The 16,916-nt window shown below is 36.3% G+C and overlaps 1 protein-coding gene, 1 non-coding gene and 1 pseudogene across 2 annotated transcripts; 1 reads left to right on the top strand and 2 right to left on the bottom strand.

The window, feature by feature from the left end:
- TRNAY-GUA lies at positions 1–85 on the top strand. The gene is given in 2 exon segments: positions 1–37; positions 50–85. It is a non-coding gene; the product is annotated as a tRNA-Tyr (tRNA).
- Positions 86–3,000: 2,915 nt separating this feature from the next.
- LOC113335025 lies at positions 3,001–5,807 on the bottom strand (annotated as a pseudogene).
- A 3,347-nt stretch (positions 5,808–9,154) lies between these two features.
- Positions 9,155–10,588, bottom strand: LOC113334677 (transcription factor MYB46-like). The gene is made up of 3 exons (XM_026580876.1): positions 10,459–10,588; positions 10,224–10,353; positions 9,155–10,148 (listed from the first exon to the last, which is right to left on the bottom strand). The coding sequence occupies exons 1-3, from the start codon at positions 10,586–10,588 to the stop codon at positions 9,155–9,157; spliced, it is 1,254 nt and encodes a 417-aa protein (XP_026436661.1).
- Between the last annotated feature and the right edge of the window lie 6,328 nt (positions 10,589–16,916).

Genomic DNA, 16,916 nt, shown 5'->3' with positions numbered 1-16,916 from the left:
CCGACCTTAGCTCAGTTGGTAGAGCGGAGGACTGTAGTTGTAGCAGATAATCCTTAGGTCACTGGTTCGAATCCGGTAGGTCGGAAAGATTTTTTTTTTTTTTTTTTGCTTTTTTGATCCAGATTTCCTCGTGTTTGTGTCTGTTACTCGGCGTCAATTTAAGTTATGCCTCTGGCCTCAAAACAGACAACTGAAGCATCAACGTCAAGCGCAATAGAAAATTCTATCTTGACATCCTTGCAAGGCTACCAGTGAAATCCTTTTTTACATGCAAGTGTGTTTGCAAATTTTGGTTTCAAATCATTTCTACTGATCGTAGTTTTGTTCAGATCATATGCTATACAAAGAAACAGCATTTGTCTCAAGTTTAATGATATTACTACAAGAGAACTAACTGGCGGTGAATCTAATGAAGAGAGCCTACTTCTTTGTTCGTATACCTTGATATGTCTAAACAAAAATCTTATCACTCCAAATCGTACAATTACAAATAAATGGTTTAGTAAAAAAAAAAAAACTAATCACGACCTAGAATGAATTCATCGTCTATGTAGTTTAATATTCATTGTTGTTACTGGCATTGACCCTGCTTTTAAGTCAGCAATGTCTCAACGCTTAAGTGCTGGTGCTACAAGTGTATAGTTCTCTACTGCATCATCATCCCTGACATTTATACATTCAATATCTTCGCCAAAGTTTTTTATGTGATATTGGCGATGATGCGAACCGTCGGTCGTTACGATATAATTCTGTTTAATTGTTTGGTTACCCTAACGGTCTGGTTTACCTTTGGAGTTGAGGAAGGCATTTCTTTTTTGTCCATGAGCACATACAAAAACTGGATATGAAGAACAATGTCTGCCTGCATGTGGTTTTGGTTACGGTCAAAAGATTGATTGATGGATTACAACTTACAAGGTTATAAATTTTCAGAAGGTATATGAAACCAATAATCACAGATGTTTAGTCAATGTCCAAGTTATGGAAAAATGGTCATACTGAGAAACAATTTGACAATTGTTTAGTCAACCAATAATCAAATTTGCCAGCAAGAATGCTGTATTTGGTTCGATATTCTCGAAACAATTTTACTTTTATTTATTTATGCGATTTTTTATTTTAATTATTCGGTTTTTTATTTTAAATGAGCGTTTCCTTTTAATATTTTAATGAAAATTGTTATTTGGACGAGTTTCAGAAATCTAAAGGTGTTCATATGAGTTCAATTTTTGCGTTTGGAAAAGGTTGTGTTACTTGGAAAAGTTTGGTTAGCCCAATAAGAAATCTGCTTCAAAAAAAAATAAAAAAAAATTAAGAAAGCTGAATTTAATTTCGTATCATATGTCCATTGGCACAAATCTAGTGGATAATATTTTTTATTTGAAGCATTATCCGGTGGAAAACCACCGGACACAAAACCAAACCAAAGACGCCACCCCTATGGTCTTCTGCGGGGAACACCAAGACCCATCAGAAAAATCGTTGAGATAAAAAGTAAATTCGGTTTTTGTGTGGTTCTGGCGCTCATTCTATCCAGAAGCACTCCTTTGAAAAAAGAAAAGCCAGTAACATCTTTGCTTCTTTTTTGGAGTTCTTATGTTCATGGGTATTAAAGTTCTATATTTTTTATTGAGTTGTATACTACAGAAGGATCATGAGTTTGAAGAATTGGATACTTGTTACTGTTGTATTTTTAAAAGAAATATCATACCCACTGGCAGTGGCCATTGTTTTAATCTGGTAATAACAATTTTTTAATATTAATTATAAATGCTATCGATTTTTTAATTTTGACTAACTTTTAAAAAAAATTTATTGTCTTTTTAGATCTTTCTGTATCAATCTCAACCATTAGATGTCAGAAGATGACAATTTTGGGAGATCATATGTACTGTATCTATGATGAGAAGATTTGATCCGTCAAAGTTTAAAATTAAAACAGTTTAGTAAAAAAATATACCTCTACTATTGAGACCGTTAGTAACTGCTTGTTGTAATGTCCAAAAGAACTAAATCGTACAAAACCTCTGGACAAATCGTTCAAACAGACCACAAAAAAAACCACATAGACACGACCAATTCCAAAACGGGACCCCTTGTTTTCGCCAACAAGATAGGACCCATCATTCATGTTTCTATTCAGTTTCGCAGTGGTCTAAAGGAACTGTCTGTCCAGAACCATTGTAAATTATAATAGCCGAAAACTGAAACATACCAACATACGATACATTCTGAGCGGACCATGCACGTGGGATCGGTAGGGGGTGGGTTTTGGTCCACCGCAGTGAGAGAACAATTTTTCTCACAATTTTTTACAAGGACCGTTCATCTTTTCCGTACGAAGAAACCTGTGACAGTTTCTTTCTATCTATTGTGTCTTTGTTGCAAATAGAAAGATTGCAAGAAAAAGTAACATATATGGCTTTTGTTAACTTGTATACCCGTATACATGTTAAAGTTTAATAAAGAATGATTTTATTTCTTTGGAAATTGTGTGTTTTTTGTCTTATTCTACTAGAAATTGGTTTTTCTTACACTAAAAACAATAAATCTCATTTTCAATGCAAAAAATTATTGTTTTCAATGGAATAAAACAAACAAATCTTGTTTCCAATGCAAAAAATTGTTGTTTTAGTGAACCTTAACATGTATACGGGTATAAAAATTAACAAGACCCAACATATATAGACCGGAAACAGAGAGATTGTCCTTATTCCTAACTTGATTCTGCAATGCATGATACGAAAATGTTTATAAGATAATCATGAACTATTATGGTTGTTTTTATAAGTCTAAGAGCTAATAACTAAGGCGCCTAAGCTATTAATAGAATTTAAAGTCTAATAATTAACAATCCCATGCAGTAAGTTGGTCATCCATGGATGACATTATATTGCTATATATGCCACAAGACATAGAATCCATGAACTCAAACTCAAAATTCGAGAAGTTGGTATTATTAAATGATGATAATGAATTAATCTGATCCATTTTGTCCGTATCGCTTGCGCTAATATCTTTTATCATTACTTCACCGGATTCGTCGATTTCGAACGGATGTTCTTCAAGCGCTAACGCATTAACGTTCTCTTGCACTTGTCCTTGTTTTCGATAATTTTGTTCATCTTGTTCTTCACAATCTGGTAGGTGTTGTGTTGGCTGCAACGTTACTGCTGCTTCTTCATAAGATTCAGCCGTACCACTACTAGCCCATATGCAATTATCTTCCGATGATGAAAACTGTTCAAACCCAGTACCCGACGATAGATCTATCAACGAAGAACAAGAAATGGATTTATGACCAGTATTACCGTTGTTCATTAAGAAACGCAACTCTCTAAATTGGAAGAACCATTAACAGAAGGATACTTAATATTATTACCATTAGTAAGGTTATTATTTTGGTTGTAGTCAAAGTTGGTTGAAGGGATGGAAACAAGATTATACAAAGGGCGGTAAGGACGAGGTTGGTGTACAGGTAAAGCCGACGTTACATTAAAAGTGCCTGGTATTTCTTGAGTATTCTTCATCATATCCCTTGATGGCTGGTCTTTGACTATCACCATCGTTTTTTGTGGTGAATTTAATTGATGATGATGTTGATGAGAATTGTAAAATGATGAGGTAGGTTGTTGTAAATATATGTGATGGTTATTGATATTGTTGCATGCATTGTTGTAAGAAGAAGCAGAACCAGAAGTAGAAGAAGAGATGAGATTGTGAGTTTTTGGATCTAGTCCTTGAGTCATTAGTTTTTCTTAATGCATGAATTCCAAAATTCTTCACTTCATTGTCTGTTCTTCCTGGTAGATGGTTAGCTATTTGAGCCCATCTGTGAATTTAAAAATAAACATTATGACTTGGATTATTTTAAATGAACTTGTCAAACTTTTAAATTTAGGAATACCTGTTTCCAAGAATCCTATGAACATCAATGATGATTCTTTCTTCTTGAGCAGAAAATGAACCTCTTTTTAGGTCTGGTCTCAAGTAATTAATCCATCTTAATCTACAACTCTTTCCACACCTCTCAAGCCCTATAAGGTTTATTTAAAAAAAAAATATGAAGAAGACTTAAATTATTAAGAGTGGAACGTTGTACAAGTTATGTAAAACCCATAAACGATGAAATCAAAATAATAACCTGCAAGTTTGGGAACAGAACTCCAACAACCATGACCATGAGTAGCTATGCATTTGATGAGTTTTTCATCTTCTTCAGGAGACCAAAGACCTCTCTTAACTTTCTGTTTACTGCAGCAGTGATGTCCCATTTGTTGCATGTCGTCTCTCTTTCCCTCTCTCTACTTCACTATCTATAATGAAAATACAAGCACAGTACCAAGTCCAGAAGATACCACCATCTTCCTACATATATACATATATAACAACAAAATTGTTCTTCTTTTTTGCTTTCTTTGGTGACTAGAGAATTTGTTTGAAATACAGAGGTTTTGTCTTAACTTGTATAGTTTCCCATAAACTTACATTATTCAATGATGTGGTAGTACATATTTCTAGTTAATGCAAAGTAGAGGGAACCAGAAAGAAACCCCATGGTTTTAAAATATGAAGGAGAGACTCGAAAAAGAAATTTGACAAATGTGCTGGAAGAAATTAACTTAGGGTTTACCCTTTCGAAGATGGACTACTGGTCCAAGACTTCTTTCACTTGTTTATGAAGATTATCATTAAATCCAATAGAATTGCTCTTATACAAAGCTCTATTTGAGAAAAAACTTGGGGCATGTTATTCCTCGGTTAGTCATTTCCGCAGACAGCTACATTTCAAAGGTTCGGGCAGGGTATTCATATTCACACGTTTATTTAAGAAAATAATTATACCAAAGCCACGATAGTGAATATATTAAATTAATATAATACCTTAATAGAATTAAAAGTGATATTGAAGTAATCTAGTAACACAACCTTTGCAGCACACAAGCACACAACCTGTACGCATAGGTTCGTGATAGCTCACTGTGCATTAGATTTGCTTTAACAATTTAACGGATGTCGTGACAAATTAGATTTTCCTTTTTTTTCGTCTTCATCACTGAATAACTTCCTTGGTCTCAACAAGTCCCGTAAAGTGAGTATATCAAAAAGAGTAAAATCCATTTCGGCAAAACTATACGCACCACAATAAAATGCATCACGCCGTACTGCCAAACAACGGTAAAATAAAACTTTAGGTCGGCAAAACTCCTTGCATGAAACCCCCTGTTAGGCAATGTGTTCTTCTTCTCCAATTGACCTACAATACATATACGTGGCTTGTGTGATTGTCATTCTTGTTCTTGTAGAATCATGCAGTAAGAATTACTAAGATCGGTTATGGAAATACACATGCTTAGCTACTGATAACTAATAAATTCACGCCCTGTTTTAAACTCAGTTGTTTTTGTTAAGGAATCCGAAAGTCCATTAATAGCTAGAACAAAAACAGTAAGAAATATGATAGATGATAGACCTACCGCGTCTTTGTCCCGCGCTTCTCTCCCGTGAGCCAATCTAACGGTCCTTCAATGCAAAACAAGGTTTGGCAGCTTTAAACATGGCAAAATAACAGAGTTCCGGCTGCTTTCTACTTCAAATTTGTATAGGCCCTGATCTTCTCGAAGTGTGTAATACACACAACCACTTGTGAGTCCCAATTTAGATTGGATCATGGTTCTTGATGGACGGCAACAAGCAGAAGAAGAAGAAAATTGCATGGGAAAGGCAGTGGAAAATGAATTAAGAATAATTGGCTATGAAAAGAATGAGAAGGGTGGAGGATTTAGAGAAACAAGCCCTTGGGATATTCTTAAAGCTGTTATTTTTCCGTGTTTGCCGTGGGATAAGAGCCGTGTAAAATCTCCCTCTCTTGCGGGATTTTTGTGCGGGAAAATTTCACGGTCAAGCTATCATTTTCGAAGAAATATGAGCCTCCAGCAAAATAGTACTGTAATCAATGATTCATTTGAAGCATGGTCGCACAAACATGATGTCACAGCCATCTGTGTGTGCATTTGGTACCAATGTTGCATCTTTACTGTTGTACATAGAGCCTTTAACACCAATGCCAACACAAATGATCCATGCTGTTAAGTCATGGCAACCTAAATTTCACTGGCCTAATCCCTACAATCTTATACACAAACATCAGAAGCGGGAGAAAAAAATGAAAATTGTGCCAAATCCATTTTATGCTAAACGCAAAAACCTTGTCAAAAACAAAAATTAGACTTTAGAACTATCTATGCAACCAAAATCACACGTGTTCCAACATCAAAACCTGTCTGCTCTTTCACAGTATCTCATGAGTCGTACAGGTTGATTTAGTTTCCATAAATTTAACACCGAACAGATTTTACAATTGCAATCCAAACCATGCACATAGAAGAAAAAGAATACACTATCACTATTCCAGTAACAACCATGACTTAAACTAAGGCTCTCCTGACCCGTAGGTGCAAATGCAGTAGAAACTTGTTCTCTCGATATATCAGATCACATAACACTGCTTGTACTGCATCTAAATTCTGTTTTCCACCTCCACTTTTCTCATCCTTTGTTCTGAACTCACCTACAACAAAACAGTGACCGAAGTTACTAAGTTCTTGATTTTTAGAAGTAGATTTCAGTGCAGCTTTGGATAGAGGTTGTCAAGTGAAGAGTACAGAAGCTCAGCAACCCTGACTCTCTGGACTGTCCCATGACGAAGGTTAGATGTGGTAAGATAGAGATCACCGTAACTCTAGGTTAGTATCCATTCTTGGCAGTATGGAAATTAAGAGCTGGAGATTTATGGTTATAATGGAGAGTTGAAAAGTCACATATTCCAAAATAGCCAAAGTTGCCAGTACGACACTTAAAAGCTGAAGTTAAGTGTTTACAATTAGAGAGTTGAAAACTCATGTATCCTATATTAGACTCTTATGTTCCAGACAATGACATCGAAAACTTAATGGGGATGTGATGAATATCCCAAGCACGTAAACGACGACAATCCATTCTTTTAAAGCATGACCATATGAAAAACGATGTTAACTGTTGGCTATATTGGCCTACCTGGAGATTAGCTTATGTTGTCTCCACCAACTACTTAGCAAAGTCCTCATTTTTTCACGTTTATTAAACCCACATATAAGTAGACAAACGAAAACAACTCATTCATCAATAACTACACAAAAATAACTAGATGACCGCGCGCGGTGGAGGGGCCGACCAAAGAAGAAAAAGAAAACGAACAAGTGATACCCGCAACAAAGACATCAACACTGTAACTCTTGAGACTTGAGAGAAGCAACAATGAGGAGTCTCTAACCACAGCAATTAAATTTGTTAGAGATGTGTTTTCTGTTTGAGATGCACAAAGTCCATAATACTGAAATTTAATAATACAATCACAGTATAACAGCAAATAACAACATAAAATCAGATACATAGCAATGTTACCTAGCTGTTGACTTCTGTGAGACACTATTAAGAATGAAACTGAAGCACTGAAAAAGAGGTTTGTGCAGAGATGGATAAACGTGTTTAGGACTCCCCTTAAAGCACAAATAATGAGAACATCACAATCATATACGAGTAACTCCTCTGGATCCATGACATCTCCTCCACCAAAGCTCTTTAGAGTGCCAGTTTCTTCTTTATGTGTGAGCAATGATGGGATATCAATACTGTTCGAATTCTTAATAGCTCCAGTTATGTCACTTACTGCAACAATCTTACCAGTTACCACCCCTTTCATGTATGAGCTTTACTGGAACATAAGTGTCTAATACAACATTATGTTCCGGATAATGACACTGAAAACTTGATGGGGATGTGATGAATATCCCAAGCATGTAAACGACTACAATCTATTCCTTTAAAGCATGACCATACGAAAAATCGATGTTAACCGTTGCCTAAATTGCCTACCTGGAGATTAGCTTATGTTGTCTCCACTACCTTTTTACCGAAGTCCTCATTTTCCAAGTTTATTTAACCCATCTAAGTAGATAAACGAACACAAACATTCATCAATAACTACACAAAAATACTTAACTGTTCCCCCCAAAAAAGAAGAAGAAAAACCCACCTGTTCTTCGTCGAACACGGTTCCTTTCTCGTTCAAAAGGAATATGAGAATCATTCATATTTTTGCTGATAATGTTAAAACAGGAATGAATCTCTACTGGAAGTCAGTTATCTAATTTTTCAAGCATACTACTTGTAAAACACCAACGTCAATAATAATAAAAATATCCCTAATCGAGAAAAAGAACGAATTAGGATTTTAATTTTGTTTCCCTAATTCAGGGAAGGCTTAATTTTGAATACATAAAGTAACAATCAGGATTCAGAGTCATATACCAGATCGAAGAAGATCAGAATCCAACTAATTTATCATCAATCTCTGAACCACCATCATCATCACAGGCATTAAAACTTGTTGGGAAATCGACATTAACATCTTCTAGGATTGAGACGAAAATCAATCGAGTGAAAGTATCTAATTAATTTGAGTTCTAGGGTTGTCTCGGAAAAATATGTCAATGGAGGATCAGATTTTCCTCTTTGGTGTCAGACAGACAGATAGAGTTGAGGGAGAAGAAGAAAAAGTGTCGAAGACCGGAGCCGGACTAGGAAAAAAAAAACAAAGAAAGGAAATGTGGGTAATTTCGTAACTCCATCGATTTTAACTGGAAAATACATCAAAAATGATTAGCGTGTTTTTAATTAACGTTGTTGCCATTAAAGGGGGAGGAGGATCCATCAGAAATTTTCAAGGCGGATTTGGCAAACTAGGGGATAGCTTTAAAAGTTAATGTCAAGTCTTTAATTAACTGCATGTTGTATTGTCCAAAAGGAATAAAATTCTAACAGCAAAAAAGAAAAAACTGAAACACAACACTGGAGACAAAGAAACAAAGAAACCTGTCACAGTTTCTAGCTACTGTGTGTTTGTTGCAAATAGAAAGATAGCAAGAAAGAGTAACAGATAAACAGGACAGAGAGAGAGAGAGAGAGAGAAATTGTCCTTATTCCTAGCTTAATTCTGCAATGCATGATACGAAAATGTTTACAAAATGATGATGAACTAGCACAGTTGTTTTTATAACTCTAAAAGCTAATGACTAAGGTGCCTAAACTATTAACAGAATTTAAAGTCTAATAATTAGCAATCCCATGTTATAAGTTGATCATCTATGGATGAGCTCATATTGCTATATATGCCACAAGACATAATTGTAGAGTCTATGAACTCAAAATCAAAATTTGAGAAGTTAGTATTACTAAGTGATGATAATGAATTAATCTGATCCCTTTTGTCGGTGTCGCCTGCGCTAATATCCTTTACGGTTACTTCATCGGATTCGTCGAATTCGAACGGATTTTCCTCAAGCGTAAACACGTTAACATTCTCTTGCTCTTGTCGTTGTTTTTGATAATTTTGTTTATATCGTTCTTCACAATCCGGTAGCTGTTGTGTTGGCTGCAATGCTACTGCTGCTTCTTCAAAGGATTCACCCTTACCGCCACTAGCCCACATGCAATGCTCTTCCAAAGATGAAAACTGTTCAAACCCAGTATCCGACGATGGATGTACCAACGAAGAATAGGAGATGGGTTTATGACTAATATTACCAGTATCCACTAACGAAACGCAACTCTCTAAATTGGTAGAACCATTAACAGAAAGATAATTAATGTTACTATTCGTAAGGTTATTATTATTTTGGCAGTAGTTCAAGTTGGTTGAAGGGATGGAAACAAGATCATACAGAGGGCGATAAGGACGAGGTTGTTGTACGGGTGAAGCCGACGTTACATTAAAAGTGGCAGGTATTTCTTGAGTGTTCTTCATCATATCCATTGATGGGTAGTCTCTGACCATCACCATTATTTTCTGTGGTGAATTTAACTGATGATGATATTGATGAGAATGATAAATTGATGAAGTAGGTTGCTGTGAATATATATGATGGTTATTGATATTGTTGCATGCATTGTTGTAAGAAGAAGAGGAACCAGAAGTAGAAGAAGAGCTAAGATTATGAGTTTTTGGATCTATTCCTTGAGCCACTAGTTTTTTCTTAATGCATGAATTCCAGAAATTTTTCACTTCATTGTCTGTTCTTCCTGGTAGATGTTTCGCTATTTGAGCCCATCTGTTAATTCAAAAGTAAACATTATGACTTTGATTATTTTATATATTCTAGTCAAGTTTTTAGATTTATGAATACCTGTTTCCCAAAATTCTATGGACATCAATGATGATTCTTTCTTCTTGAGCAGAAAATGAACCTCTTTTTAGGTCTGGTCTCAAGTAATTAATCCATCTTAACCTACAACTCTTTCCACACCTCTCAAGCCCTGTAAGGATTAGGATTATGTCAAAAATTATGAACAAGACTAAATTAAGAAGGAAAGTTGTACAAGTTATGTAAAATTCCTAAAAAATGAAATCATAATAATAACCTGCAAGTTTGGGAACAGAACTCCAGCAACCATGACCATGAGTAGCTATGCATCTGATGAGTTTCTCATCTTCTTCAGGGGACCAAAGACCTCTTTTAACTTTCTGTTTACTGCAGCAGTGGTGTCCCATCTGCTGCATGTCGTCTCTTTCTCTCTCTCTCTATAATGAAAATGCAAGCACAATAACAAGTCTAGAAGATACCACCCTCTTCCTTTATATATATGTGTATGATGTATGATCAATAAAACCAACAAAATAATAAATTGTTCTTACTTCTATTTTGTTCACTTTGGTGACTGAAAAAATTTTGTTTGAAACATAGAGGTTTTTGTCTTAACATGTATAGTTACCCGTAAACTTCCATTATTCAATTATATGGTGCAGTATATTTTTAGTTAATACAAAGTAGATGTTAACAAAAACAAAATCCATGGTTTAAAAATACTATTCAGACTCAAAAGAATCTGAAAATTGACGTGAATGATCTTCATGATATCTAATATATCTAGTAAACATTTTTAGACCCAACTCATTTTCGTTAAAGAGATGCATATAAAACTTCATAATATGTTACAATTCTGGTATATTATAATCATGCATCAAAATTAAATTTTAATTATCAAGTAACCTAAAATTCCAAGCATCATGTTAATCGCTAACAAAAATTTTATGGGTAATAATTCAATAAACAATGATACTTATCGCGTTCCGGCATAGAACGCCTTAAAATTGTTGGAACAATTGTTGAATTATGCCTGCAAAAAATATAAACACAAAACAAATATTATGGTTGAATCGCAGACTAGGTCGCTCTATTTAAAAGATTTCGCGGCTCTGCCCAAGATTGTGCAAGCAGTTCATCGTTGTCACATCATCCCAAGGATAAAACAGTCGAGTTCAATCTCTTACACAACCACTCTTGATGTGAGAGGATGTGAAACTTCTACACCTTCAGTCTTGCTCAGAATTACTCTTATGAAAAAAACAAATGATGAAATTTTTCTTTCACAAAACTCTTTTTCCGTTAAAAAACAAAATATAAAGAAAACTCAACTCTCTTTTGTTTTTTCCAACAAAAATAGGATTTTATATTAAAAGCTTTTGACACATATCTAATCAAATCTTATTATGGTGTAATTAACACCATTAACTCCACAATACGAAACTCTGAGTAATTATGGTGTAGTTAATACCACTAAAATCATAAATATGAAACGGTCAAATTAATTGTAATAAAAACTAATTTATTTTAAGAAAAACTTAATTTCTATTAAACACATTTTAAATTGGAGTAAATTTATGTTTTAAAACAAGCAATTGTTAACATATGCATCCATGCATACACCATTTATTTAAGTGGAGATTTTTGAGGAACCCAAATTTGATTCACCTCTCTTCCATAAACCCATCATTATGATGGTATATATGTGTAACCCAAAATAATAAGATCTACGGTTAAAAAAAGTTCTTTTAAACTAGATTTAGATTTGTATACTTTTAGATGGACTAAATTAACCTTAGTTAATTATACATTGTTAACAATTTTTTTTTAAGAAAACCCGTTGACAACGACCAATCAGTAATGGGCGTTTTCTGTGGGGCTTTTATACCCAAGATAACTTTTTTTTTTGAAACCAAAATAATTTTATTAAAATTAAGCAATATTGAGTATACGTTGGAATGTCATTCCAAGTTGATCGTTAATAAATTGAGGGTGCGTATAAGTCCAAATGTGTGTTGTTGCTGCGTGTCCGAGGGATTGCGTCTTGTCAGCTACGAGGTTTGCCAAAGCATCAGCAACTTGGTTTGCTTCTCTATAGACATGGAATATCTCTCAATTTGGTATTTGATGCAATAAAAACTTGATTTTGTGGATGAGAGGTTGGATGTGACATGGTGGAGAAGTGTTGGTAGTGAGATAGCATACAAGAGTCAACGAGTCAGATTCGATAATTAAAGATGTGGTATTCATAATGAAAGCTTGGTCCATCCCAATTACCATTCCTCTTGTCTCAGCCATAACAACTGAAGTAAATCCAAGTGGTTCTTCTGTCGCGCAAATCACTTTGATATCTTCATTTCGAAGCACCGCTCCTGCTCCACCAAAACCTGGGTTACCTCTTGAAGCTCTGTCACAGTATATCTTAGTGGTACCTGTAGGAGGATGGATCCAACCTACTGAAGCATAATAGTCCATGGTTCCGGTGTTGTTGTTGTGATTTGATGGGTCAAGCCTCGGGGCTAAAGGTGGGTGACGGTGTTGAGCCCATTGGAACTCAATGGCTCTTTTATAAATTAAAAGCATGGTGATGTTTGGTGGTTCATAGGTGTGTTGGAAGCATAATTTGGTTTCACGATTCCATATGTGCCATAAGGTATAACACAGGTGATTTATCAAATATGGCGGAAGTTTGGGTTGTGGGTAAATAGGGTGTAACAGATTCTGAACATTGGTTAGAGGGGTAATGGCCAGAGGATTGTTAGGATATTTTTGGTGCAGTAAATTCCCAACTTGTTCCCACACTAAAATAGTTTCAGGGAAAAAGAATAACAAGTGGGATATATAAGGTTTCTGGAGACTCATCGCAGCAAGGACAAAGAGGGTATTTATTATTTGTCTATGATGAAGCAATTTTTTAGTAGGTAACCCATTGTTTAGGGATTTCCATATAAAAATTTGGATTTTTGGATTGCAAGGAAGAGACCATATGAAGTGATGTGAGTTGGTATTCTGGGTTGGATTGATTTGTTGATGGAATAGTCTATAAGCAAATTTAGCAGAGTAGGTTCCATTTTTTGTAGGGTACTAGATGAGTTTGCCAGGAGTTGGGTTTGAGGGTAGAGGTACGGCCATGATTTTTAATGTGGTATCCGTATCAGTGATGGTCTGGATGAGTTGGATGTTCCATGTGTTTGTTGATGGGTTGATTAGTTGGGAGACAGTTTGTAGGTTTTGAGAAGAAGTGTTGGGTAAAGAATTTACTCCTGGGATCCATTGTCGAGACGATATGTTTGTCTGCTCTCAAGAGTTTATTTGGTGAAACAATCCCAAGTTGAAAAAAGGCAGCAACTTATTGACATCTCTCCATAGAGGATTAGGGTTAGAGAAAGTAATTAAAACAGGCTGTAGAAGGGAAGAGTTTGAGAAATACTTACCTGTGCTGGTGGAGGACCATAAAGATTTCGGTTGCTCATGAATGGCCCAAAGCCTTTTGAGAATTAGAGCCTCCATCGTTTCGCTAGTTCTAATGCCTAGGCCTCCTGTTGATTGTTGTTGCAGGCTCTCTTCCAATTGATGGGATGCAATTTACTTGTATTTCCCAAGTGTCCCCAAAAAAAGTTCATTTTCCTTGTGATGGACGTGATGAGGCAGTAGTGCGGTGTGCATAACATGGTTATCAGTTGGTGTAAGGGAGGTGTTGATTAGTAAAATTCTTTCAGCCTGGTTTAGCCGAGATAACATGCTATATGTGTGGGATCGAAATATGATGAGTCAAATGAGAGAGTAACCAATAAGATGAGTCAAATGTCTACCGTTTTATCAAATGACATCTAATATAATGACTTCTTAAAAATATTATGCTGACTTGGCAAAACTTGAATTTTACATTATGGTTTCGGGCCGCGAGTTATAACCCCAAAGGTGTCACTATCGATCCATAAAAAACCCATCAAAACAAAAGTAACACAAAAACCCCATATAACAAAAGTAACACAAAAATCCCAAAGTTGTTTTTGTCACCGCTAACTACCACTACTAGCAACAAACACCACATCCACCAACAAATACTAGCACTACCATCACCATAAAAAGCACCACCACCAACCAACACCACCACTAACCAGAAACAGTACCACCAAAATTTGGTTTCATCATTAAAATCTTTGGTTTCATGATAAAAAAATACGCAAAATTAAGTTGAAACCAAATCTGGTTTCATCATAGAATTTGATGAAAACAATTTTGTTTGGGATTTTTGTATGAATTTTTAACAATTTGGGATTTTTGTATCAATTTTGTTTAATACGGAGTTTTAATAGATCCCCAATATTTGAACGGAGTCTTTGTACTCCAAATTTGGTCACCTTGGTGTTTTACTATTAGTTTTGTTATGGTTTTGCAGATCAATAATGCACGGATGTGTCTTATCATCATTAACTACCTCTCATCCGTTCACATAACTAGAGGAAAAGATGAAAACACCATTTTATGCGGGTGAATGCAAGCTTTTCTCATTGTGATCCGATTTAATTTAACTCAATCATAAAAGTATAAAATCTAATTTTCTAAATACGTAGTATGTTCCATCATTACCCTTGCCATTAAAGTTCTCGCGTCACTTTGGAGAGTTCTACTTTGAGTCTCTCTCTAACTATATTTCGTTTTATTCTTCTTTGAAATTAAAACGTCCGAAGTAATTTTTGAATTTTGCATATTTCTCTGTATCTTTATTAACATGCTTGTTCAAATTTAACCATTTAAACTTTAAGGTTGTCTTCTTTTCTAAACTCCACTATGAAAAAGAAAAGGGAAAATTGGGAAAATGCCCCAATATGGGGTGCAATGTTGGAAATCTGCCCCAACATTTAAAAGTTCGGAAAAATGCCCCATTCCGTCAAAAACTCAGTTAAGTCACATGTGTGAGCCCACACACGCGAATAAAAAGACAAATACGTCCTTCAAAATTCACGGTTAAGGGTTCAAAATCCAGGATTGAGGGTTTAGGGTTCATGTTTAAGGTTCTGGTGGTGGAAGCGGCGGTATTAATGGTAGTTCTGGTGGTGATGGTGGCTTTATGCATGTGACTTAACTGGGTTGGATGTCAAAGTTAACGAAATGAGGCATTTTTCCAACTATTTTTAACGTTGGGACAGATTTCCAACATTGCATCTCATATTGAGGCATTTTTCCAATTTTCCCAAAAGAAAAACAATCTTGCTCTTTTTTATTATGCTATTAAAGAACATTAAAATCTGAGAAGAATTTTGATAAATTGGTTCCAACTAAGAAAGCATATAATGGTACAAGGAAGGTTAAATCCACTCGTAATTTTCTGGTAACCAAAAAGGAACAGTAGAACAGAAAGGTTCAGACGGTTTCTTTAAGCTTATTGTTAAGATGAAAAATCAAAATGGAACAATGATAACTAGATCCAAATTATTCACAACTAGGTTTTTTTTTTCTTTTTTTTTTGAAGGAAATTCACAAATAGATAGTTCTATTGAAAAACTTCAAAAAAAAATATCAATTCTAGAGGAACAAAATCAAAAAGACAAATGAGAGAAAAATTAATGATCTGACACCATTGATCTCATTTGTTCTTAATTGAACCGGGAAGATAGAGATTTAGCAGAGAAGGAGATATGATAGAGTAGTAATGGAATATGTGTATTTGTTAAAACAAGATTTGTCTTGTTATAATCCTGTTGATGGTGGTTTTTAGCTTAGGGTTAAAATCGTAAAATCGTACAACTGACATGACATCACTATGACCATTAGCACATTTATTGAATCAATCAGCATGCCTATGTAAGAATTACCAGGGTACCTTTTTTTATGTGTCATGTTACACGGCAGAACCCTTAACATTGACCTACATCATCTATGGCAAACCACGTCAGCCACGTCTCCGTGCAAAGGCATGCCAACCATGCCAGCCGCACCACCGTGCCAATGGCAAACCATGCCAACCACATCTCTGTGCTAAGGCATGCCAACCATGCCAGCCGCACCACTGTGCCAATGGAAAACCATGCCAGCCACATCTCCGCGCCAAGGCATGCCAACCATGCCAGCCGCACCATTGTGCTGATGGAAAACCATGCCAGCCACATCTCCACGCCAAGGCATGCCAACCATGCCATCCGCACCACTGTGCCAATGGAAAACCATGCAAGCCACATCTCCGCGCCAAGGCATGCCAGCCGCACCACTGTGCCAATGACAAACCATGCCATCCACATCTCCGCGCCAAGGCATGCCAACCATGCCAGCCGCACCACTGTGCCAATGGCAAACCATGTCAGCCATGTCTATCGCGCCAAGGCATGCCAACCATGCTAGCCGCACCATGCTCCAATGGCATGCCAAACCCTTGGCCCCACCATGCCAAGCCAATCGCACCTTGCCTTGGCCCCAATCATGCTAGCTGCACCATGCGCCAATGTCATGCCAAACCCTTGGCCCCACCATGCCAAGCCAACCGCACCTTGCCTTGGCCCCACCATGCCAAGCCGTCCGTACCAAACCCTTGGCCCCACTATGCCAAACCATCCGCGCCATTGGCCTTGGCCCCACCATGCCGGCCTTCCCTATGCGGCTACCAAAACTAAGGCGTGCGACGATCAACGACCACCCTTCCATCCTAGATGGAAATCCTAGCCATCCAAGGTCGCCAAACAACGCATGGTAACCTTTGGCCAAAAATCCTAGTTTTGGCCACGCCAAACCGCGCCA

This window comes from Papaver somniferum, unplaced genomic scaffold, assembly GCF_003573695.1.
Source record: "Papaver somniferum cultivar HN1 unplaced genomic scaffold, ASM357369v1 unplaced-scaffold_137, whole genome shotgun sequence".
Taxonomy (NCBI): Eukaryota; Viridiplantae; Streptophyta; class Magnoliopsida; order Ranunculales; family Papaveraceae; genus Papaver; species Papaver somniferum.
This window is presented reverse-complemented; position numbering and strand designations above follow the sequence as displayed.